The sequence below is a fragment of the Haplochromis burtoni genome, unplaced genomic scaffold (genome assembly GCF_018398535.1).
Source record: "Haplochromis burtoni strain Fernald_Lab_line unplaced genomic scaffold, NCSU_Asbu1 Contig_103, whole genome shotgun sequence".
NCBI classification, from domain to species: domain Eukaryota; kingdom Metazoa; phylum Chordata; class Actinopteri; order Cichliformes; family Cichlidae; genus Haplochromis; species Haplochromis burtoni.
In genome coordinates, this window is record NW_024582464.1 from 1,871,442 (window position 1) to 1,893,730 (window position 22,289).

Genomic DNA, 22,289 nt, shown 5'->3' on the forward strand with positions numbered 1-22,289 from the left:
GAAAACTTTTTTTTTTAATTTTGTGAGAGCCAGAAGTGATCATATTTTGACAAGAAGGTCTAACTTGTCCATTAAGCAAGTTAGCAAGCTAGCAAGTTTGGTTAGCAGTGTTTTGCAGTGTACCTAGTGTGATGTAAGGATACAGATATCTGCTTGTTAGTTTTAATTGACTGACAACTAAAATACTATAATTTCATTCACCACGACTGGAGCATCATCTTCTTGGGTGTGTACCTTCAAAGGAGCTCATACTTTTTAAATTCTATTGGCATTGCTATAATAGGTGCCAACAGCACAAACACGCTGGAGAAGTGTGGTGGTTCATAACTCTTTGCTCCAATTCTTTCACTTCTACAAAGATTCACCGAAAGTTGGGTATTTTAACATGGGGAAACTGACTCACCCTTGAAGCCAGCCTTGAGTGAGTGTTACAGGAACTGCAGTTGTTGGCTTAGTTTATTGTGATCCACGTTAAGAATGTGGCCGTGTCTTTGTTCTGTGTTTCAGCAATCCGGGAGGAGCTGGGTAGGTCCAGCACAGCATAGAGGAATCTGACTTCCCCGTTCAGAAACACCCACAAGAACCGACAGACAACCCCGGTCAACTTAAAGACATGACAATATAACAATGGAAAACAACAAAAAACGGTGGCGATTACGACAAAAATCATTTTACCACACAGAGAGGACATTATCTGGTGCGGAGCAGTGTCAGACAGGCTGGTGGTGGTAGGAGATTTGTAGCCTTTGATAGCTGTGACTCACAGAATCCATTCTGCAAAGCCTCGTATTCCCACTGCCCCATCTCACAACCCCCTCTCTCCCCTCGCCTTCCTGCTGAGGGCATCCTGGAGGACAGAGGAGCGAAAGTCTTTATGCAAAGATGGCTCCTCTGTTTGTCCTCCTATAAGAAGAAAATAAATCCAATAGTGAACTCTTCTGTGATACTGTATTAACCACAAGTTGCTCACTGTCAAAAGTTTTATCAAGAGTGTGCAGAGAGCCGAAGGATGGAAACTTAAAAACTTTTCTCCCATAATGCCATAGGGGTAGCGTGTGTTTGCGTATGAAGGACTGACAGTCTCTGGTGGAGGCTAACACTGCAGGACACTGTAAAGCTCGTCTTCCTCAAATACTATTTTAACCTGAACATATACAAAAGAGAGAAAAAGTTAGACAAAACAAATAAAATCTCTCCACCAACGTCTGTTTCAGTGTGGATCTACGGCCATATGAGTAGCTCAATAATCCAGTCTTTATACAGGATGCTCCCTGGCCCGTCTCTTCATCTGTGAAGTCATCATCAGAGGCACCGTTTCCCTCCCAAAGCGAGCGTTTTTGTCACTTTTCTGTCGTCGAGCGGCAGGTGGATGAGACACTGAGGGGTGTAGCTGCCTGTAGCTCTCTACCAAACATTACCTGTTGAACAGAAGTGCTGATTCACCTGCCATGCGCCTCGACCAGACGTATAGATAGGTGTTCCCCTTCCCTTGATTTAACGAGTCTCTATCATCCATCCTTCTCAGTCTGTTGTGGGGTTTTTTTGTTTTAGCATGTTTGTTTTCTTAGTACGGCGAAGGTCACAGGTCTGCCACGAATTTGCATTACCCGTCACAAGTTTTAATACAAGCAATAAGTGTAGCATCTATTTTTACAGCCCTGCTCCTAAACGCCACCAAACATTTCAGTGTTTCCTTTTTTTTCTTTTTTTCTTTTTTTTTTTGCGGGGGGGCCCTTCTGGGCCCCTGTTGGATGTTACTGTGTCACCACCACCTTTCTGTAAAGCTGAAAGCTGATGTGATTGAATAACAGCGCAACACTGTAAGACATCATTTCATGGAATTCATTTCTATATCACAGCACACTCAGAATTTTTCTTCTATAAATCCTAGGATACTGTATCTGTAGCCACATTGGAGGTGAACTTTATTATTAGTTTTGTTTTTTTGTTGGGTTTTTTTGGAGGGGGGATGTTCTGTTTTCATTTTAAAACATTTATAAAATTAAACTTTTTTTCAAAAGGTGCACCGGACAACCCAAAAATCTAAGAGATTGTGTCCATGCAAGGACATGAATGTGCCATTCATTCTTTCACCAGTGCTTACAGTGTCATTTTTTTTTCTTTGCCTTTTTCTCCTGCTGCTGTCAAATCCTTAAAATGACAAACTGTATTTACCCCTATCATGCTATGATATAAGATAGAACTGTCACTTTCAGCATGTCTTTATCTTCAGTGCTTAAAGTACAATCAGTATAAGAGAGAGATGTTTGGAGCTGAGAGACCGATGTCCCAACAAAGCTTCAAGATACAACGCAACAGGTCGAGGCAATGGATGAAAGTCTGTGGTATGGTTCTGTACTCTTGTTGTCTGAATGAGATCCTGAAGAGTGGCCATTTCCAAAACGTAATCGAGTTTCTTGGCTAGCTAACAGCCACAGTGTGCTCTGCAAGAGCCGATTTAAGCATTCAAGAGGGGGTGACGTTTTAACGTGAGCGTCTTTAGTGTATATTGCAAGCATCAGACTGGGATCTTAAAAAGCAGCAGCATACCATCTCCACAGGTCACTCCTAAGCAGCAATCCCACACACATTTCAGGTTTCGTCTCTCTGGACTCCAACTCTCACTTGTGACATTTTGTGTTGCCCACACAATCTTGGATGCAGTGTGTCGCTTGCGATGTTTAGATTACATTCTAAAAACGCCTGAGCAAACAAGCTTGTTCAGCCTGTAATTTAACATCAAATGGAAAAGCTGATAATTGCACTGAGTAATCACTATTTCACTTAAAAGTTAGTGACAGCTAATGCTAGCTCCCTTGGGCACCTGTCACGTTTCCAACATTCTCACCCGTTTTTCACTTTGAATAGGGGTAACATCAAGTGCTCATCTGGCTTGGTGATTCTTTGCTAGTTGTGTGCTGTTGAGAGGGCTGCTAAAACTTGTTAGCACCTGCCAGCCATATTGTGCACATGTTTCAGTGCTGCTGGTAGCAAGCAAAATGATGTAAATATCCCAAAAGAGCAGCAGACCAGTGAAACATGCCGTTTGGGATCAAAGTGAAGCAATTACTCATTTCTGTAGAAGTTGGTGACAGGCGGCTAACTTGGATAACGCTAACTGCTAACTCCATTAGCCTCAGTGAGGCAGTATTCGTATGTGGGAGATTGCTTTAGTGCCAGACAGTGGCTTTTCGTGTCCTTTGGGGACATATCTTTGCAGACACTACCGTCATATTGACAACAACTATTCACTCACAAGGCAGGCTAATGCAGCTTAACTAAACTAAACTAGCTATCTGTGTGCAACTTTGCAAATATGCAGATTGCACAAGCAACTCTTTTTTTTTTTTCATGACGGTTTCATTGCCTCGCAGGTGATGTCATTAGCTTGCACTTGAAAAATTAAGTGCGAGTGAAGCCTCAAGTTTCGATGAACCAGCTACCTGCATGATGAATCTAAAGGGCACACTTCCAACATTGTAATGCCAGATTTGCTTTGTAGTGCAGGCTGAGATGACCATGAGGACCTGATTATGAATTCATGAGGAAGAATTTTGAAATTCCTACCAGACCAAAGAAACCATTACACCATCGTCAAAATTCTAATGGCACGTCTATAAACTGTGTGTAAAATATGTGGCCATGCCCCCTTTAGAAGAATCTTTGGGTTAACTGGCTAATTTGTTGTTGTTGTTGTTGTTATCACCACAGTTTTTATACTACTTAACCCAACAGATGGCTTGATAATCATGTCTTTCAGTGGATGTTGGCGCCTCTGGTGGATCTCATTCTACACAACTGTTTAAGGGCTTTGATGTTATAGCTTTGCTACATAAGATCAGGCATCACACATTGAGAAATGTCATTTTCCCTTTCAGTTACAGTCATCAGTTTGAGATTGGTTCAAAAATACTGTGAACACAATATGAAAGCAGTTTCAGTTCATGTGTGGATATGGTGTGATCCATGGAGGAATGTTTTTTTTTTCGAGACAGTTTAGGTTTATCCACTTAAAAAAAGGCTGTTTCATCAACTCATTCACCAAGAGTGTTTACACAGCATCGATTGCACTTTAAGACAAAAAAAACCCACACACACAAACAAAGCAATCCACCGTGACAGCTGTCGCTCAGAGCCTCTGTCACCAACATTGTGGCTCTCTCACCAAAGGATTTTAACCCTGACGGTCTCCTGCTAAACATGATCAATCTCAGAAAAGTCGCCTTTTTATTTTAGGTTTTAATGATTTTGTCAAAAGCAGAAACATGTCACAATGGAAGTGGAAATGTTTTGATCAAGAAAAGTTTCTCTTTTGTGGAGCTGTGTAGTTTGTGCCTTGTTCCGAAGTTGCATTTAATATGTCAAAGATTTAAAGTTGACTAGTAATAATATCTATGGGACTGTCATTATGATCATCTGCAGTTTCTTTCTTTGTTCATCATGGTCAAGTTGATTTTAAAGGGAGAGTTTCATTCACTTTGGTACTGTTCCCTCCAAGAAAACAAAGTGTTTTTCTGTTTGCTTTCAACATAACTCATGACTTCTTTCCATGCAGCTGTGAAGCTGCTTCTCTTACAGCTCAGAAGTACAATCAAACTTTGATACACAAGGCCTACGAGGGTTCAAAGATGATCTTCAGTGTGTGTGATTTCGTTTTTTGTAAACCTGAAGCCCTGTTTGGAAGTCCCAATGAGTCTGGCTGCAGTGTTCTGTGTTCCCTCATGCCATTTTAAATGTCACAGAAACTCTTTGTGTTCAGCAGCTTAGCTTTCTTTACATGCTTGGAAATCTCTGATTGGGGGGGGGAAAAAAACGTTTTGGTTTTGGCTGTGAGGTCTGCTCAATGATGGAAATACTTTGTAAATCCAGCTGAGGGAATGGAAGTTGCGAATTTGCGGGAATAATGGCAGAGATGACTGGCTGAAGTAAGTTTTGTAGAGGGGTTTCCAGACGTATTCTTTTATCACCTGAAATGTACCATACTGTTCTCATGTCTAGTCTTTTCTTACATGCTAACATATTGTTTTTGTTTGAGCAAATGAAATAAAAATTGCAATACAATACTAGAACTGATTTCTTTTTAAATGATCACTGATTTCAACTATTTTTCACTGTTTAATGGGAACATTTTGTGGGGAGACCCAAACAGACGTGGGGAAGATCTGTCGAGAGCGAAGCAAAGGCCGTCGGAATGACGTGGACCCAGCTAAAGAGAGCAGCCCAGAACAGAGTCCGTTGGCGTGGTGTTGTTGCGGACCTATGCTCCCCCAGGAGTCAACAGGAAAATTTAATGGGAACATTTAAGTTAATGCTCTAATGGGTCAACTTCAAGTCAAGATTATACTGACCATTATGGAAAAGTAAACTGCTGGTGATGCCAGAGACTCCCTGGAAAATTATCATTATAACCCATGATACCAGGACTTTTTGCATGGAGGAACAGGGTGAGCACTGCCACAGCTACAAAATGACCTTCAGCAGGACACTGTGAATGTGTCCCACCAAACAATCCGAAACAGACTTAATGATGGTGGCCTGAGTCAGCACACCTTTGAAAGCAGTTTTTATCAGTTTGGCCTGGTGATCCTGTACATGCACTGAAATAAAAGTTACTTGAAATAAATTTTAGAATAATCGCCCCAATAAATGCTTCTTATTCTACAAAGACTTTGGCTGAAACGGCTCGTTTCACGGCTCGAGAGGAATAAAGTACCAAAGCCCAGTTTATGATAAAACAACAACTTATACAAAACTAATCTTAATGCAGTTCAACAATAGAAACATGGAAGTGGAAATGAGCAGATTCCAACTACTTGGTCAGAAATCAGCATTCGATTTCCTTTTTCTCCTCCCAGATCTGTTGCTGCACACCATTTCACAGCCTGTCAAGTGACATAATGTCTGACTGCTCCACGTCGTCTCACGTGCACACTGAGCAGATGTGAACAGGAAGAGGGGAAACTAACTAAAAATGAGCTCACTTATCGAAAGCTTGCATGTTGTGCACATTTTCTTCCTTGTAGTGCCACTGACATCTGTGAGCTCAGTCAAACTGCTGCTGCGTGAAAGGATGGCCACAGGAATCCCAAGACTAAAAGTTTAACCTAACACTGCAAGTTGTGGTTTTTCTTGTGTCAAAGGAAAATGTTTACAATGAAACTCTTTGCAAGATGTGGCTCCTTCACATCTTTTTAAAGTTTTTTTTTTAAGTGCAAAATCACGTTTTTGGGATTGTTGTTAGTTACTTGCAGAGGTGTCTAGTTATCAGAGTTCATCTTGATTATGGTATTTCTGAGTTTAATAACTTCACACATTTTCTGGGTTACACCAAGAGTCCTGGTTTAGAGAATAAACCTCTTTTATTGGTTCCTGTGCAGCTTCACCTTACAACATACACAGCCATGCTTCCTGTGGGTGGAGCATACAGCGCTCTGTGCCAGTGCATCTGCAGTTCATTTGAGGTTTGCTTTGACTTGCAGCCACAGAGGAGCCGTGCTGTGGCGAAAGCTGCACTAAGACAGGAAAACACCCCGAGCTGCAGAGATGAGGACGAGGAAGATGAGACAACACTGATGCTGCGACTCGATTGGCGAGTTTGAATTTTCGAAATCAAGCCCTCTTCCTCTTATTGTCTTAATGAGCTTTAGCTTTGAGCGGCAGGTGCCAATAATGTGTCAACTGTCAGGTTCCCCCATGCAAATAAGTCATGCTCTTCTGCTGTCAGACGCCCATTTCTGCTTCACTTCACTACCATTGTTTGGGGCAATCTTCCTCAGCACACATACATACAACGATGAAATACTCAGTCCAGCATACTGTAATCAACTCTCTTTAATCTGGCAGATATTCAAACAGGTGCAAGAAATTCACTTTAAACTGGACAGGCTGTTTTAAAAATAAAAATAAAAATAGTTTTCACTCCAGTTTTGTCAGCTGGTTCAGTAAGACCTATCAGGGGGTTTATTCCCCATGTTAAAATAGGTCTTTAGTGAGTGACTACACATTTGATAAGCATGACTTTTTGCTTATGCTTGACTTAAATAAACCTTACTTTTTATAATCCTAGTCATTCTCCATTGGAGACAGGCCCAAACCTTTTTGAAGGGGTACTAAAATTAATTGGTATCTTTATGATGAGAAAGCAAATGCATTATGACTCACAGATTTAAGGATTTTCTGTTGCTGCATTATTACAGCAAAAAAGAAGTTGATGACAGAAAACTTAACTGCTAAATAGTGATGCAATTTTCGTGTAAATTTAAATGCAGAGATTTTGTATTGCATCGTGATAAACTCTGCATTAAAATCAATGTCACACAGGTGACTTATGTGAAAGCATGTGTCTCCAGAGCCTTTGCCTGGACAAGGCAAAGTGAGAATTAAGTGAATGATTCCCATTCACTTTTGCCGCATTTTTTTTGTTACTGCAATCAGTAAAAAGTAGGCTGTACTAACAAAAATAGCAACTGTTAAGTATTAACAGTTTGAAAAATACGTTTATATTAATACTATTTTATTCCAACATTGTTAGTCTCATAATAATAATTTTCATTATGCCCTCCAGAATGTTCGCGTTTATGAAGCAAAAAGTATTCATATTATACATAAGCAGTTTAATTTGGGATATTATTGTCAATACCGCTGTTTTGTCTGACAGTAATTTAATACCGGTAAACAAAGTAGTCGTGACTCTCTCAAAGCCAATCCCAACACAGTTAAAATCCACCGACAGCCAATGAAATCGCAGAGTCGTTTAAAATGAACGCTGGACTAACCAATCGAAAGCCTTCGCGCCTTCGAAGTCACTGGTGGGTTTTGCCCGAAGAGGGAGGGAGAACGAGTTCTACGTCAAACGTTAGCAAAGTTCGTTTTTAAAAATATTAAGCTTAATTTATTAATTCGTCGTCGTGATCGGGATATTTTAGCAGTTGTACTTACTGGAATTATTCGCACAATATTAAGGTAAGTCCGTCTTCCAATTGCATGTGTTGGCAATGCAAAGAGCAACTACTCTTTACGTTTCTCTTTGTTGGGAAACTGGGGCTTAGCCGAAGCTAACTCAAGCTGGTCGTATAACGGCGTTGTAGGCTTTGGCTAATTTCTGAAAGGTTATCTTGTTTCTGTTGGTTGAAGTGGAAAAAAAACCACAACAAAAAAAAATAGTTGGACGAATTTGTTTTAACGTGTGGTGGTAACCATGCTCTTCGATAGGTCAAGTTTTTATTAGAGTTTGTCGGTCTTGGTAAGCGGAACTGCGAGTTTAACTACCCACCTCTGTTCGGGCTATTCGCCAACAAGCAGATTAACGATAGACAGTTCAGAAATTAGACGGTGCCCGGTAGTGAAACAGTCTTTAAGCGATCGTAACGTGAACGTTTAACTCAGTCGTAATTTCAGCTGCCTGTCTGTCCTTTTTTTAAAGGGTTTGCTGCGTTATCATCAGCGAGTTTAGCTTTGCCGAACTTATTCATACGTGCCCACGTATTGTTTCTATGGCGGGTGGTTTTGCTTTCTTCGCCAGAAGTATTTGAATGCATGACGTTTTCCCTCCTTTCCTTTTCTGTCGCTTGTAGTTGCATCCGCGCTATCTCGAAGCTAACTAAGCTAGCGTATTTCGTTAAAGAAACAGCTCCTGCACTTTGGCAATAACCATTATGTTATCTGAGGGTACGTGAAAAGTGTCGCTTACCCCACTAGCCCAAGCGCAAAAACTGCAGTTAAAGCAATCAGTAAAAGCGGCGCTTTGACAAGTAATTCCAGTTATTCACATGTATGTCATATCTCACATACACATATGTATATAATTGTATAATGCATATATTTGAAGGCAGTGAAAAAGGAGGAAAATGCATACAAAAGTGTGCCTTTTTTAACATTTGAAGCCACATGAGTGCGGTCGTGATACGGTTTATGCTCAGTATTCTTTTTACCAGTATAAGACTGTGTGAACTACAGTATGTCTAAACACTGCAGTAACCTGACATTTGATGGCGCCTTAATAGTCCGAGTAAAGTTTGTGTTTCTGTGGGTTATCTGCCTTTCCTTTTATGTGGACCAAAATAAAACAGTTCGGTTTGTCCTACTCCAGAGATGCTCGAGTACATACCCTTTGTCCTTTTAGATGACTTATCTAACTTTTTGGTGTGAGTTTACAACTTGACTCGCATGTTACAAATGGACTGCGTACCAGGTGGGGCAGTTTTCAGCACAAAGCTGAGGGGTGGATAGGGTGGCTGCCTGTCTTCTATTTTAAACCCCACCCACGTTATAGCCATATCCTTTCATCAGCCCAAAGGGGGGATCTGAGGGGGAACTCTCCTCAGTCAGGAGACACCACATATCCCATATGGAAGCCTGCACGCGAGCCAGGAAAGCAGCATTGGGACATACTTTGGGTGTGTCGTGTTGTGAGATGGGGTGTTTGCGCAGATGCTGTGGGTTTTTGTGTTTTTCGAAGATTCGATCAGTTAGCAGTGGAAGTTTATCACTTTTCCTGCTTTTTTTGTTATAACGGTGGTGATTGGACAGTTGGAGCCTTTGTAAGTTAGTGGAGTTACTGTGTGACTATAAAGGCAAACAAGAGACTGATTGTCAAGGTGAAGAAAAAGTCTTTCATTGATGGGTACACCATGCTTAATTTCTGACGTTTGATGGTAGAAAGTACAACTTTCAAAGAGTTATTATATTTTATATTTTAATTTTCGTTTCACTATAGTTTGACTTTTTGCTTTCAGATAGATTCCTGGTGAATGTACTTGTTTCAATTTAATTTGTAATATTTACAAAGGTTTTAATTCAGTTTTTATTAGTTTCACTTTTTAGTTTCAGATTGTAAGATTAGGACATTCAGAACAATACAATAATATACCAATAGAGATAGTCACATCTCAGTAAATGTTGTGTAAAGTTAAAAAAACAAAACAAAAATAACTCAAAGCACATCCTTCCTGCCATTTACTGGAGTATGGAATTTTAATTAGCATTACTACTGACATTGGCTGTCATTGGGGTATGTGGTTTGAAACTATTATCAGAACAGATCGGGATTAAAGCTTGAAACCAAAACTCTTCTTGAATGCTGTAAAGTCTGGCATTCCTTTCATGTGGTTATTAAAGTACTGATCCATTATTCTGTTGTAGAAATATATGCAATTTTCAACATTTCAGTACTAGACTGTTATCAAGAAAATGGTTAATGAGAAAGGGAAACCAGGATTTAAAAAAATGTTTTTATTTATTTATTTGCAATTGTAAAATATCTTGACTTCTACCAAAGGAAAATAAACAATTTAAAACACTTTATTTCCATAAAATAAGTATTTAAATATTAGAAGTCACAGAGTTAAACTGCATTCTGATAATTTGCTGCCCAAAGAGGTTATCAGCAAAGGTAAACCAGTGAATATGTGTTCAGGTCAAAAGTAGTAAATTCACTCATGAATACAGAGACAGTTTGTGTGAAATTCCTTGCCTGTTGCTGTGACTTGAATGGAGCGACCCACTGGGACAGACAGCTCTGGATAAACCTCGCAGGGACAGACTTGTCAGCAATTCTGCAGTAGTGTGTTGGTTTTCTAGACACTGAGCCTCCCAGGTCACTGATGTTCTATAATGCTGACTTTGCCTGGCTTTGTGTCCAGTGATGAGCACTCCTGTTGGGTTTTGCCGTTCCGTAGTGTTAGTTCAATTGTGAAATTGTAAACTGAATATCTATAACATCACTGGGTGGATAAATGGAGACACAGGAAACAAGCTTGACAGTTGGTTGCCAAAAATGGCATTTAACCTCTGTATATGAGGATGACCTCAGAAAGCTGCTGCACCACCCCTGTTCTGCCAAGATGGTTTCACACATCTGCCAAAAAAACAAAAACCCAGAAGTGATGACAGGGTGGACTTTTTGTATTACTGTGTAGTTTGGGGTTTTAGCCTTAACTGTGGATGTAGCCTTGTATTACGATGTCCTCAGGTTAGAAATGTTTTGCCTTAATTCTTTTGAAGCATAAATCTTTGGTGAGTGGCCACAGCAGGCTAGTTATCTCTGGTCAGGTTGTAGTTATAGTGGAATTTTATTTTTCCTCCTCTAATTAAGTTCCTGTTTAGATTCACGGCTCTAAGCAACATCTTCTCCATGTTTGGTTTAAATATTTTCTCAATATAATTGCACTGTGCACTTGCATTATGAATTATATTTCCTGCAGTACTTTGCAAACATAGGCTGTATATAAAAGATGGTCTAAGCTTCTGGTGCAGAAAAGCCTCAAACCCGGATTCTTTGTAAATCCAGCAGGGGGCAGTGACTCTGTCTGGGGGAGAGAAATCAGTGGTTTTACGGAAGTTTGCTGTCACTTCAGTAGACACTTTAGTGCTGGGTTTCTGGTTTTAAATGCTAGTTACAGGATTAATTGAATATATCACCCTGTTAATGTTGTAAATTCTGGTCTAGTGTCCAGAAAGATGATAAAGCCGGTTACACTCTGTGTCCACAGGCTGTGTTTTTTTTCACTGGAAGAGCTCGTATTCTCATTTTAAGAGCACATTTTAAGAACTTTTTATTACTAGGTTATAAAATCCACATTCTTCATTGTTTTTCCTCCATGTGACAGTGTTATCATTATTCTCACATCTGCTTGATATTTGGTCATGAGAAATATAAGACTGATAAGTGCAGTGATGATCTAAAAGTCTTCTTTTCAGCTGAGTAACTAGTAATAATGCTGTATTTTAGGTGTGTTTTTCTGCTGAGCATTTAGTGTGGTTTATAGAATTTGGATAAAAAATAAACACAGAGGGAGCAAAAAACACTGCATGTAGATGGATGACAGGTTCCTTACCGGTCATGTACAATGTCTGATTTGTTGGTTGGATCCAGCAAATCGGCTTGTCATTCTTGGCTTCAGAATGTTAAGATGGTTATGTGAAAATATTCTGCTTCATAACAGGACCTCACTAACACGATGCTGCTGCTGCTGCTCCATTCTGTGTTTGCAAAGCACATTCTGTGAGAATGTTCAAGTTTTTGAGACCGTTGTCATACTGTGGTGCATCAGAGTAACTTAAGATGACTAACGATATTTAAGATCAGTCACTACAGATGTATTGCCTGGCCACCGTTGCACTTTATCAAAAGTTCAAAGTTACTGCCAAAGCTGTCAAGTAAAAGTGAAAGCACTGAGATGTTGAGATGCTGCTATTGTTGTCTTTCAAGCTTCGTTGTCTTTCATATGCTGTGCTTCAGTGGTACGAAAGGAGACAGAAGGGGCCGCCTGCAGTGACGAGGCCATTTTTTTTTTTTTTTTCTCAAATGATTGAGCCTTACTGTAAATACCAGTGGCAGGTTTAAATTAATTATTATTTAACAAGTTAGTCCTGCTCTGCTTTTCCTGATATCTCCTATCAGTTTGGTCGAGTCTCTTTGCTCCTCTCTCTTGTCCTCTCTGTTTCACTTTCAGCCACTTTCTCCCCTGCTTGTTGTACTTCCTTCTGTACTGAACTCTTGCTCTGTTTTGATTAACTCCTTGTCAGGTCAATGAAGATGCCTACTGTGAAGTACCAGAAAGGGGACACTGTGATGGGCCGCTGGCCCGGCAGCAGCCTGTACTATCAGGTCAAGGTGCTGGGCTTTGATTCCAAAAGCCAGCTCTACACTGTCATCTACAAAGATGGTACAGAGCTGGAGCTCAAGGAGCAAGACATTAAGGTAGGATCAGAGTCACGTGCTCTTGTGAACTGCAGCTGACTCTTCACTCGGTTTCACTGAGTGCTTTATTGTGAATTCTTTTTTTTTTTTCTCAACATTGAAGTCAGATCTGCACATTAACCACTGTGGGTGTAGGTTCAAACCATGAAGCGCTAATGCTTTAAATTAGTTATATTTTTGTTCTAAAGGAAAGAGAAAAGAGAAAACACAGACTGGATTGTTAATCAGTGATGATACTGGTATGCAGTTATTAAGTCATGTAAAAGGGATCACTGTAGCTGTAATGTCTGTAGCATTCTACTAATAGTTAAGTTTTAGAACTGTCGTGGGTATGGTCAGGAATATATTTCAACTGTAAGATGATGCTCTGTGAAAATTCAGCCTCAGTTTTTAATCTTTGCAACATTTTTAAAATGATAAACGTATAGCAGTTCCCTTCCAGTTTTTTTTTCTCCTCCCGATTGTTATTTTCCCTCAGAGCGTCACTGGTTTCCAGACCCGCTCCCGTTCTCGCTCTCGTTCCCGCTCACCAGGCCGCCGTCGCAGCCGTTCACGCTCCCCGGCAAGGACCACACGTCGTTCGTCATCTCGTACAGCGGCAGCCGTCGCTGCAACAGCAATCACAGAGAGTACACCGTCTTCTCGCAGAGATACCAGACTGAAGGATACAGTGGAAGTGAGGCTCAGCCCTGTGGTAAGTGCTTATGCTGCCTTGTCATTGTCTGATTATAGAATATTAGTGATTGTCAAAAACATGATAAGGAGAAGTTGAAGAATGCCAGCAGAAAGCGTATAAATGCAGGTAACTGTTATAATGAAGACATACTACATATAGAGAGTCTCTTCTTTAGTTACCTGACTATATCAGTGTTATATAGTCCCTTCTGTCTGTTCCACCTGTTCGCCTGACTACCATGGGACTCGGAGCCTTTAGTTGTTCTGCCGTGAGACTTTAGAGCACATCCACCAGATTTCTGGACTACAAACTCCCTCTCTCTACTTTTAAATCACATCTTAAAACCCATCTATTCAGAATTGCATACACTTCATCATGCCTCAGTCTTATTCTGTTTTTTTTTACTTTAATTAGCTTTTATAGTTGTTTTTTGTTGTCTTTACCTTTTGTTTTTAATTATTTTGTATTAATGTAAGGTGACCTTGAAGGTCTTGAAAGGTGCCTATAAATAAAATGTATTATTATTATTATTATTATTATTATTATTATTATTATTATTATTATTATTATTATCATCATTATATCAATCATTTCACTGCAATGCCGTTTGCCAATGGGTTGCTTAGACAGACATAGTCTTGTCAAAGTCACCCTTCATAAAACTTGACACCCATCAAACGATGTAATCAGTCAAAAATGTGTCCAGATAATATTTGGAGTTGGAAATTGAAGAATTAAGAAGCAGAAAGCTAAGTACTTCATGAGACGCTTGCAACGATAAAAGTGAACTGTGACTAGATGACAGTCGTCTCCACGTTAAGAGCAGCACTTGTCTACATTGCTTTCAGTTTCAGTTATAGTAATCTTTCATAAGGTCCTGGACCAATGGGTTCATTTTTTTAATTTTAATTTTTTTTGTTGATAGTGGTTGTGTGCTTAATGAAGTTCTGGTATTTCACTTTGCCACATGAGTATATTATTTCACTTGTAGTGATTTATTTATTTATATATTTCTTTTTTGTGGAGAGTGCTACTTAGTGTGCCATAGCATGAGATTGTAATGTGTACTGTGGATTCTCCTTGTACAAAGGATGTGCAAAACTAGATATGTAAACATTGCTGCCATTGCTAATGCCAGACAGATAAACATATTCTTAGTTTATTAATGTACAACACAAGTTACCGGTTCAAAGACATTATAGTGCCCACAGATTTGGCCAAATTATGCACCAGGGTGTGAAATACTAGAATGGAAATTCAGGTGCCACACATTTCAGTTACACTTAAAACATGATTTGGTTAACAAGGAACGTGATGACTGGACTAATGCAAATGTTTGGGTTTTTCCCCTCGTTTAGACAACTGTAGATTTGTTGCCAGGAACATCCCTACCCAAAATACATTTTAAAAAATGTGTGCGGTACAGAAGTTGTCCCATTAACTGTGAAATAGCCCACAGATTTGTGGCAAGATCCAGTCCATTATCAAATGTCCTAATTCATCAGTACCTTGTCCTTGTGGGGAAATTGTGAGTCATTCATTCTGGTGTTTGACCATAACACAATCACAGTCCCTCTGTATGTTCCTCACATTGTTTTTTTTTTTTGTTTTGTTTTTGTCTCTGTCATTTCCATCAATCACCCTCCATTGTTTGCTGAGCAGGAACAGACAAAGGCAGCAGAGAACAGTAGCAACAATAAGCATGAAAAGAAAGAGGAGAATAACACTGCTAGCAAAGTGATTGAGGTGAGTTTTGTTTTGCAATTTAAAAAAACCCCCAAAAAACGTGTCAAAACTTTTATTTAAAAAGGTTCAAGTGTCTCAAAATAATTGGCTCATAGAAGAACATTTGTGCAGACCACTCCAAGTGAAAAGGTTTTAAACAGAACTAAAAGGCTCTGAGGTAAGTTGCAGCTGATGGAATGTCATGATGCATGCACGTCGGGGGCCCATGTATGTTTTCTAACTGAGGGGGCTCCTCTCACAAGACTGTACTTCATTTAACTAGTCACATGTTGCACTAGCATGTGCTGCCTCTTTACTGTGCCTGTTTCTGACAGTCTAAAGTCCTGTGTGCAGTAATCTGTGCTGCATTTAAGTTAAGATATAAAACTTTTTCTTCTTTGACTTTAATGTTTATTTACTGCAGATTTCTGACAGTTTATTTGTTGTTTTTTGGCTGGAAAAAAGATGTTCTTTTCATAGCAGCAAATGGCAATGATCTTTATTGGGCTAAGACACTTAATCTCCTAATTATTTCATTCATGTATTTTGTCAGTGTAGGTAGTAGTGTAGGCTTGTAGGTGTAGGCAGTTTTGTGTTGTGATATTTTGATATTAGTAACTTTGTTTCTTTTTCTATCGATTACCTCTGTATGAGATGCAAATAGTTGGATTGCATTATCCTACTGATTGGCTGAAATTGTTATGCTTTTGAGTTGTATTAATATGAATTGTTGACTTGTGTCCAATTCTAAATAACCCAAAATCTTATTCCAGAAGTCTGAAGCTAAGGTGGAGGCAGAGTCTGAGAAAAACCAAGGCCCTTATAATCTACGCCGTAGGAAGGCTGACGGAGATGCCAAACCAGCTGAAGCCAAACCAGATCAGCCAGAAAAAAAGGCTAAGGAGGCTGCAGCCCCGTCCACCATCCCCTCCGCCCCACTCGACTTTGGAGGGAAGATAGGTAGGAGGATAGGAAAAATGCATTTTCATGCCACAGCCTCACTTCTGTGAGCTTGTACGAACTCTGTGTATTTGTAATCAGTTAGACACACAAAAAATTAACTATCTATCGGAGCATGGTGGTAGAGATGCCGAGGAAAAGCTGAACCTGACCAAACTGATATTGTTAATATTCCTGCTGTTTCTTGTCTTGCCTACAGGAGCGTACTTCTGGCTGCTCTTCTTGCCAGCCTGGGTTCTCTTTGTAATACTTCAAGGCAACCTAACGGACCCCAGTCTGTTCAACGCCCCCCCTCCTCTGCCTCCACTTGACACCTTCTGGGATGCCCAGGCTCTTTGCTTTGTCATCCTCTGGATCTTATTTCAGGCACTGCTTTACATCCTGCCAGTTGGAAAAGTGAGTGAGAAGATCTGAAATTTTTAAATACAAACCCTAAGTTGATGTTTGGCTTTCAACTTCAGTCTGTCTTTTTCCAAGTGGCTCCACTAAAGTGCTGCTGGTGTTTGTCTCTTTTTCTCTAGCTGAGTGAGGGCATGCCACTGAGGTCTGGAGTGAGGCTGAAGTACAGAACCAATGGTGAGTCTGTGTGAAGCCACTCCCAATAAGAACATACTACTAAGTCACGTCACTGACGATCACTCATTTGTAACTGTAGCTTCATCTGAATCGATAAATGTCTCTGTCCTTTTTTTTTTTGTGCTACACTGTCTATACTAAAGAACTATAGTCATTTATTTGTGTCATGATATTTATTATTATTCTAGTTGTGGTGTTCAGTATATTTTTTTTCAGCCTCTGTGTGTACCTCCAGGTTTCTTTGCCATAATGGTGAGTGCTATAGTGGTGGCAGTAGCACTGCACCAGGGTGCTGATCTTACCTACATCCACAGCCACTTCCTCCAGCTGGCGACTGCCACCTTCATCATCTCCGTCCTGCTCAGCATCTACCTGTATGTTCGCTCTCGCTATGCCGCCTCAGAAGAGCTGGCACTGGGGGGAAACTCAGGTAAGAAGATTGCGTACATTCTGTTGTGCCCCTTCATCTGTTTAATTTGCCAGTTTATGTGAATCAGCAGACCTTGAGTTTGCTTCTGTCTTTTCTCCAGGCAATGTGGTTTATGACTTTTTCAAAGGACGTGAACTTAATCCCCGCATCAAAAACTTTGATCTGAAATTCTTCTGTGAGATGCGCCCTGGACTCATTGGCTGGGTGGGTTGTCTTTGTTTCATTAGTTCTGCTTCATCTGTTTAAAATTAGTCTGAAGCACACATTGCGCTCTCTGCTGGCCATCCAGGGAAATACCTTTTAAATTTAAGTCATCTGATATAACTAAAAGAGTTCCTTGTGTCTGTCTGCTGCTGTAGGGTTAAATTAGAGCATCAGTTTAGATTTGATTTAAAGAAGAAAGACGTTCCTTCTATATTGAGCTGAATATCTTTGAATCGTTTAAATTTATTTATTTTTTTAAGTTTAGGTTAGGATGGTTAGGGAAAGTGATAGAAATGTACTACTGACTAAATAAAGTGTGTTAAGAAGATGGAATGAGTCCTTTGAGGAGTTCATGAATAAAGAAAATGAGACATAAGAGACCGATAAACGACAGTTAGTGAATGAAGAAGTGAGGGCAGCTATAAAGAGTACAAGGAGTGGAAAGATTGTTAATCTTGATGACACTTATGGAGATATGAGGTGAGATGGGTAGGGAGAGACAGAGCAGTGGACGTTTGTGGTTTCGCAAGTGACTCAAGAGTTGTTGGGCATATTGGATGTGTAGCAACCACTGGTTGGTAGGAAAACTGGTATAATATTGTATCTCAGGGGTATCCCTGACTGGTCACACCTGTGTGAATAGGGCCTTTTTCATGTCATCCTTTGTTGTTACATGTCCAAAATGGCAGCCAAAGTTAATGTCACTTGGTTGGTGGTCATGTGTCTACAAAACCTCAGTAGTTTAAGGTATGCTGCTTTGATGCTGCCTCAGCATTAGGTTTTCCCACACATTTTAACATTTTTTGCGTTCTCCACAAATGGCAGTTCTGCATTACGGGTGATCAGGAATCTTTCCTAATAATTTTAGTTCTGTGTGTTTTATGTGTGCAGTGTTTGATCAACTTTGCCATGGCGTTGGCTGAGATGAAGAAGCACAATCTTGATGCTCCATCATATGCCATGATCCTAGTGAACCTGTTCCAGCTGCTCTACGTGGTGGACGGCCTCTGGAATGAGGTAAGCTCAGCAGAGTATTTTTCTATGCCAATTTTACACGAAGTAACTGGTCAGGTTCACAGGTTGTAAACTTGCCAGTCTATCTGTTGTTCAGACCAAATGAATGTGTTTGTTTCCCAGGAGGCTATCCTGACCACCATGGACTTGATGCATGATGGTTTTGGCTTCATGTTGGCTTTTGGTGATCTGGTGTGGGTTCCTTTTACGTACACCTTGCAAGCGTATTACCTGGTCCTCCATCCCAATGCCCTGAGCCTGCCAGCAGTCATAGCCATCGTCACACTCAAATGTGAGGGAGAGCATGAAACTGAATTCACTCACCCTCTTCATATGTTTTCAATATTTTGCTGAGTCATTCTGGTGTTTGATGTGTCCTTTCTCTCTGTATTTCAGTGATTGGCTTCTATATCTTCAGAAAATCTAACTCTGAGAAGAATGCCTTCAGGAGAAACCCATCCAACCCTAAACTGTCCCGTAAGTTCTCCTGTGGGCTTATCCCAAATTAAGTCTCGTTTATGCAACAGGCTCATGTTTCTTTTCCTGATGAACATTCTTTATTGTCTGAGGTAATAGTACTAAGATGAAATAGTCCACTAAATACACTTTTTTTTTTCCTTCCTGATTCTGATTCTGATTTTTTTTTTTTTTTTTTAAATTAACCCCTCAGCTGTTGTAGGCTGATGGGGTTCTATTGCCCACATGGTACCCAGTCCTTTTTTTTTTTTCATTCAGTTTATAATACTCGTCAGTCTAAACAGCAATCTGATGCAGAATGGCCTAAATCTTAATTATCAACATTACATAAAGACAAAATGAAATTAAACACAAATGAGTTATTGCATGTTTCTCAGTACATGTTGGTACTATTCAGTCATCTTTTTATTCTTGCTGTCTCTCCAGATTTGAAAACGATCCCTACAGCTACAGGGAAAAGTCTCCTGGTCTCTGGCTGGTGGGGAGTGGTTCGCCACCCTAACTATTTGGGAGACCTCATCATGGCTCTGGCCTGGTCCCTACCCTGTGGTGAGTTTGCTTGGCATTTACAGTTAATGTAATAAAGAATGTAGGATGCTAAATACAAAACAAGTCGAGAGCAGGACAGGCAGAGGAGTTTGTAGCAGCACAGAAGCACCCTATTATTTTTAAGTTCATGTCATTTTTATATAGCACCAAATCAAAACAAGTCGCCTTAAGGTGCTTTATATTGTAAGGTAAAGACCCAACAATAAAACAGAAAACGCCAACAATCAGACAGCCCCCCATTTTGTGATGTGTGCAAAAGGGAAATCTCATGTTGAAATTAATGTGCCCATGTAAGTAGTTCAGCCTCTCATTGTGTTGGTTTGCCCTCTGGTGAACACAATGTGATGTTTGGTACTAGTTTGAATCCTCACAGGGACATAAAAACTGCACATTGCCATGGTGTAATCTGGTTTAAAGACTCAATTCTGCTCCACAAGTTTTTTAACTTTTCCCTGGACGGCGTAGTTAATCTGTGAATGTTTCCATTTGTCTTGAGTGTCTCTTTAATGTTTCTGATATTAACTTGGAAAAAAATGTTCTGGAGTACAGTCAGGCTAAAGCGATGTGGGCCTTGTTTTGTCACTGCAGGTTTCAGCCACCTCCTGCCGTGGTACTACATGATCTACTTCATCATCCTGCTTGTACACCGAGACTCGCGTGACATGAGCGAGTGCAGGAGGAAGTACGGCTCGGCATGGGACGAGTACTGCAGAACTGTCCGCTACCGGATCATCCCCCGCGTCTACTGAGGAAATCGACCCTGGACACTCAGAGCTGAGGACATTTTTTGTTTGTTTTAAACCCAGTATAAACAGCTGTGTGAAGGCTCCCAAAATATGAATGGATTGACCGATTTGACCTTTTGTACTTTTTATTTTTTTGATTGCTTAATTCTGAACTGAAGGAGGACTGAATTTTTGATGATCATGATATTATGGACTTTTTGAAAATTGCCTTTTTTATAATTAAAAAAAAATTAATGTATACATAAAAGTTTACAAAACGAGGGGAAAAATGAAACGCCTCTGCTAGGAATGTCTTGTTAGGATGTATATTTTTGTATATACATATTTTGTTTTTATACTTAAAGAATAACACACCACATGCTTATGTTTTTGGTACATGTTACCGTGCCCCAATTCTAAAAATTTTACAGCATCAGCTTGGCTAATATAGATGATTTTGTAAGTATGGCTTCCTGTTAGGAATTCTGTGGCTTGTGCATATTGTGAAGGATGGGATGGAAACATGCTACCCCTCTCTGATAAGCTGTACAGTGGAACTAGGACTCGTGTTTCTTCTCAGGACCAGGGATGTTGTCAGAAAGTCAGATTAGAAAAGTTTTGTCTTAATTTTGATGTGAATACTTTTATAGAGAGATCTAGTTTTGATTTGAAATTGTAAAAATGATATTAGAGGCTTTGAGAAAAATGCACTAATGCGTCAAAGCATTTTTTTTTTCTTTCTTTTTGCGTGATCACTTCCAAAGTGTTTAAATTTGGCTTTGCTACCTCAGATTCACTCACTGTCCACTTCTTCCTCCTTGGTGCTCTCTGGGAGGCAGTGTGTGTAATTATGAGTGTAATGTCACTGCTACATGACATAAACTTGTGAATATGTAATTTTCTAATTTGAACATGTGGCAAGTCTCCACATCACAGGTGATGGAACTTTGTTGGTTTTTTTTCACCTCCCCACCTTTCCCACAGTTATTTCTAGATGTTTGCCTCATCGTGTTCTGGGTGATGATTTCTCTGCAGTTTCACATCAATTTGGTGTTTTTATCTTTTCAAGCTTTAACTTGCCAGGTCAGCTGACAGTGACCACTTAGTGAAGTTTATACTGTGACAACATGAGGAGCAGTCGACTGTGTAAGAATTTGTAACCTGTGCATTTTCAAATCCAAATTAAGTATTTTTATGCCTGTGCAACTGTAGGCGATAATACAAGTAGCAATAGATAACTCCATTGGGTAGCATTTTTTTTTAAAATTTTTTTTTTTTTATGCTGTTCTGACTGAATACCATGTAAATATTTTTTAATCATGTTTTAATTAAAGTAAGTAAAAGTAGTAATGCCAGTAATGTTTCTCATTAGATATTTAATGTTGCTTTTTAATTTTGACCACTGTAGGCCACTGTTTCCACACTTAGATCTGCCATGGTTCTAGACAAAATTCACAATTGATTAAAGGGTTTTAGAAAGGTGTATATACTCTTCACCTGATTAGAGAGGGGAAAACAATTAAGTCTGATCCTTGAGACATTGACCATTCTCTTTGCTCCAGGACCCATTGTGGTAATACAAAACTTGTTTGCTTTGACTGTGACTGGTGAGCAATACTTTGGATGTATTTTGATATATGACAGCAATAAATAAGAATATTAACTAGTCCAGGAAGCTGCCTATCAGTTCTGTGACAGCAACTGGACAAAGCTAATCTGTACAAATGTTGCGGCATGAAATAAAGAATTACAGTATTTCATTTTCTTGTCTGTATTTGTTTATTTCATTTGAAAAGGGGGCATAAGCAATATTAACAGAAATGTTGGTGGCTGGCTTTAATGAGACATAAGTGAGTGTCTCTCTCCGAGAACAGACTGGACAGGAAGGTGTTTCAGCCTTGCTCCATATCGGGAGGTTTGTATGGCTGGGTGAGATGTCACATACAGCTTGGATTAGACATTTGATGTCCTAGGGCTCTGCATTGGATATCTGTCCAAGTGAGCCTTCATTTTTTTTTTTTTTTCTTCACCTGTCCCGTTTGGTTCTTTTGCCATCACAAATATTGTCTAAAGGCAAAGAAAGATCCCCAACGGATTTACTTTACCAAATGGACCATCCTAGCCTTGCCGTATTGGTCTATTTGATTCACCTTTGTTTTAATTGTTTATTTTATTTTCACTTGCTACTCACGGGACAGACATGACTGAGGGAAAGAAAAGGGAGAAAGAAAAACAGCGGGGAAGAGGAACTGT

General features: G+C 39.8%; 2 protein-coding genes across 10 annotated transcripts in view; both read left to right on the forward strand.

Annotated features, from left to right (window-relative positions):
• Nucleotides 1-5,061, forward strand: part of enah (ENAH actin regulator) — a 150,293-nt gene extending 145,232 nt beyond the window's left edge. For all 7 annotated transcript variants that reach the window (XM_014336425.2, XM_014336424.2, XM_042223161.1 and 4 more), the window contains one exon: nucleotides 508-5,061. In XM_014336425.2, coding sequence (XP_014191911.1) covers nucleotides 508-545 — 38 coding nt within the window. In that variant the 3' untranslated portion in view covers nucleotides 546-5,061. The remainder of the gene's footprint in view (nucleotides 1-507) is intronic.
• Nucleotides 5,062-7,796: 2,735 nt separating this feature from the next.
• Nucleotides 7,797-21,796, forward strand: lbr (lamin B receptor). 3 transcript variants are annotated; one of them, XM_005931085.3, is made up of 14 exons: nucleotides 7,798-7,962; nucleotides 12,526-12,700; nucleotides 13,179-13,394; nucleotides 15,039-15,122; nucleotides 15,875-16,061; nucleotides 16,261-16,457; nucleotides 16,583-16,637; nucleotides 16,873-17,067; nucleotides 17,168-17,271; nucleotides 18,163-18,288; nucleotides 18,409-18,577; nucleotides 18,682-18,762; nucleotides 19,189-19,311; nucleotides 19,900-21,796. In XM_005931085.3, exons 2-14 carry the CDS (start codon nucleotides 12,530-12,532, stop codon nucleotides 20,058-20,060), a joined length of 1,869 nt encoding a protein of 622 aa, XP_005931147.1. In that variant the 5' UTR covers nucleotides 7,798-7,962; nucleotides 12,526-12,529; the 3' UTR covers nucleotides 20,061-21,796. The 3 variants fall into 3 exon arrangements, with proteins under 3 accessions (XP_005931148.1, XP_005931147.1, XP_042079097.1); XM_042223163.1 differs by lacking the exon at nucleotides 7,798-7,962 and adding an exon at nucleotides 7,978-9,596; XM_005931086.2 differs by lacking the exon at nucleotides 15,039-15,122 and having other exon boundaries at nucleotides 7,797-7,962.
• Nucleotides 21,797-22,289: the final 493 nt, after the last annotated feature.